General features: G+C 37.8%; 1 protein-coding gene across 1 annotated transcript; it reads left to right on the plus strand.

The window, feature by feature from the left end:
* Positions 1 to 2,767, plus strand: LOC307163300 (uncharacterized protein; the record flags this gene model as incomplete). The annotated part of the gene is made up of 10 exons (XM_079879340.1): positions 1 to 35; positions 115 to 162; positions 839 to 907; positions 1,005 to 1,085; positions 1,175 to 1,263; positions 2,120 to 2,180; positions 2,282 to 2,332; positions 2,410 to 2,454; positions 2,540 to 2,604; positions 2,683 to 2,767. The coding sequence occupies exons 3-10, from the start codon at positions 842 to 844 to the stop codon at positions 2,765 to 2,767; spliced, it is 543 nt and encodes a 180-aa protein (XP_079735466.1). The 5' UTR covers positions 1 to 35; positions 115 to 162; positions 839 to 841.
* Positions 2,768 to 3,570: the final 803 nt, after the last annotated feature.

Here is a 3,570-nt window from a genome sequence, read left to right on the forward strand (position 1 = left end):
GGAGCCTGGGGCTAGACGAACAGGTGGAGAGCAATGTAAGTGGATATTGCTGTAAAGAGTTTGGATGGTTCTAATGCCTTTATTGTAATTATGCAAAACATTCTGTGCTTTCAGATTGGGAATGCGTGCTTCAGTCTGGTAGAGGAGGCAGCCAGGAGACATGTATGTATTTGTATTTACCTTGATGACTTGCACATAAATTTGTGCAAAAGTGAGTACACCTCTCACATTTTTCCCAAATACTTTTCATGGGACAGCGCTATAGAAATTAAACTGTGATGCATCTTAAGGTAGTCGCTGTACAGCTTGTATACAGTATAGATGTATTGTCCTCTAAAAATAACTCTACATACAGCCATTAATGTCTAAACAGCTGCCAACAAAAGTGGAAGGTAGAGGAGAGCAAGGAGTGTAACATCCACCAGCTCTGTGATGTCACCATGAAGGATTGGGAGAGGATTCCTATAAACCTATGCAGCTCTGGTGAATTTCAAGTACGTAGGGGTTAAGGCAGTGCATGATAATGGTACTCACAAAAAAATATTGACAGTTTATGTACAATTAGGACACAATTAGCACATTTGCTGTGAGGTGTACTCACTTTTGTTGCCAGCTGTTTAAACGTTAATGGCTGTATCATTGCTGTTTTCAGAGGACAATAAATCTATACTGCTTAACAAACTGTACACTGACTACCTTAAGATGCATCAAAGTTTCAGAAATATAGTGCTGTCCCATGAAAAGATATAACAGAATATTTGCTCAAATGTGAGGGGGTGAGGATGTGAGGACTTTTGTGAGATATGTATATGAAATGCAGACATACAATTTTATTCAGGGAATGGATGTCCACATTGCTGACCTATTTGAAGTCCCTAAATGGAAACTAAGGGAACCTAGTTTGCCGGTAAGTTGCATAATGTGTTGACAAGTCCAGCAGATACACCTCTTTAAGTGAAGATATGTCCAAGGAGATCTGAACATAGTTTTTTTTTTTTATATAGGACAATGTGGAATCTAAAGACATCATCATTTTGCCAGCATGGTCTAGGGGGTCACAAACAGCAAGCCACTACATGCTTTGTGTACAGTTACATTGTTTTTTAGTTTTTCCTCTATTTGTAAACCAGTTGGTGCCCCTATTGCTGACATTAATAGGGTATGTTCTTCACAGGTTTTATTAGTTGCTAAGAAGGAGGCTATTTTTCTGGACTCATTATGTCCAAATGGGTTTGGAGATGAGAAATACCGAACCATATTTAGGTTTGAAACGCATAAGCAGAGGACATTAGCAAGGTTTGACCTGTGACCGAATAAGGCTAACACAGAGAACAGAAAGTGCATGTAGTTACATGCTACTATGGGAATTAAAGTTAATACATGATAGGGGGTGTTTTCTACATTTTTTTTTTTTATTTTTTTTATCCAGTTAAGCCTGAACAGCACTCTGAAAATCTTCAATCTGATGACACTGCAGCCTTAACAAATACAGATCAAACTGAGTGAAATGGACTGATATCCTGTTCAGGCAAAGCCTTGTTCTCTGGCTTCAGGTTTGAGTAAAAGCCTTGTTCTCTGGCTTTAGGATTGAGTAAAAGCCTTGTTCTCTGGCTTTAGGATTGAGTAAAAGCCTTGTTCTCTGGCTTTAGGATTGAGTAAAAGCCTGGTTCTCTGGCTTTAGGATTGAGTAAAAGCCTGGTTCTCTGGCTTTAGGATTGAGTAAAAGCCTTGTTCTCCGGCTTTAGGATTGAGTAAAAGCCTTGTTCTCCGGCTTTAGGATTGAGTAAAAGCCTTGTTCTCTGGCTTTAGGATTGAGTAAAAGCCTTGTTCTCTGGCTTTAGGATTGAGTAAAAGCCTTGTTCTCTGGCTTTAGGATTGAGTAAAAGCCTGGTTCTCTGGCTTTAGGATTGAGTAAAAGCCTTGTTCTCCGGCTTTAGGATTGAGTAAAAGCCTTGTTCTCTGGCTTTAGGATTGAGTAAAAGCCTTGTTCTCCGGCTTTAGGATTGAGTAAAAGCCTTGTTCTCTGGCTTTAGGTTTGAGTAAAAGCCTTGTTCTCTGGCTTTAGGATTGAGGAAAAAACCTTGTTCTATGGATTCAGTTTTGCATAATTTTTTTCCAGACAACTTGCAGGAGCAGTGGCTAATGGACCGTGGGTGGAGAAGACGGGCAAAGATTTTGATGTAACTTTGCTTACTATGTAATTTTGCCATTTAATTTTGCTCAGCGGACACTATATATGGTTGTCAACATCACATCTGAGTAACTGTATATTACTTTTCAGCCATTTCCAGTTCAGTCAGATGGACAGAGCTGTGGGATATTCATGCTTATGGTAAACTTATACAATTTCTATTCATTTTTTTCCTGTTTGTCCTAAATCTCCATAATCATTATTTTTCTCTTTAACAGTATGCTCTCTGCATCTGTACTGGTGCCATGTTTCACTTTTTGGATGTAAGTTGTAATTCACGGAATGTATGTATCCAAGAATGTTAAAAAACAAACAATGCAAGACTCCAATATTACATGTGTATTACAGACTGACATACCAATTATTCAGAAGTGGTGGTGTCTCCAGATTCTGGAGAAATTCTCGATCGCAAGGTAGGACACATTTCAAGCAGTAAAACTTTGGTCTGCTTTACAATTATGCTACATTAAAAGTACCATACTTTTGAATAGGCATGGGCAGAACTTCGGGCAGCGCTTTGCTTTCTGGACAGAGGAAGCAGAACAGCTGATGGCAGGCACCCTTCCACCTATTTAGGATTTCTCGACCCCAAATAGTCAAGGTATGGCCAAACTAAACAAACAACCATTTTCACGTATGCATTCTCAGGTAGGTCTCAAAAAATTTGAATATTGTGGAAAAGTGTGTGAATTACTGAATTAAATGTAAAACTTGAAACTGATACATTATATAGATTTATACTACAGGGCCGTTGAATGCTTGAATCTGATTGGTTGACAAACGTTATAAGGTGTGCATTATTTTCAGGGAAACGCACAGCTAAAGTAGTTCCAGGCAGGTCTTGATCGCATTACAGTTCCATATCACTTCGCGTAGTTAACTGTAATAACGGAAAATAGGATACAATTCATAACAAGAAAAAACATGTAGCCCCATGCGCTTGATCTGCAATTTTCAATGTCTAGCTTCACAATCAATGGAAACATGCAGTTTAATTTTAATAGATAAAGTATATAGTCCTATATAATCTATAGAAAATTAAACTGAATATAGGCTAAATAAATGGATAGTCCTGCAGCACGGATTTTTATTGCAGATAATTTAACAAATAAATAATTATTGATAGGCCTACTTGTTAAAAGGGCTTTGTGTTTCATTTATTTGGCTAGTCTACTGTCATCTGTCAATAATAGAAAAAAAATGAACAAATTAATTAAAACGAATTGAATTAATAATTAAATAATAATAATAATAATAATTAGAGTGTGTGTGTGTGTGAGAAAGTGTGTGTGTGTGAGAGAGAGAGAGAGAGTGTGTGTGTGTGTGTGTGTGTGTGTGTGTGTGTGTGAGAGAGAGAGAGAGAGAGAGAGAGAGAGAGT

The sequence above is a fragment of the Squalius cephalus genome (assembly GCF_949319135.1).
Source record: "Squalius cephalus genome assembly, chromosome: 8".
NCBI classification, from domain to species: Eukaryota; Metazoa; Chordata; class Actinopteri; order Cypriniformes; family Leuciscidae; genus Squalius; species Squalius cephalus.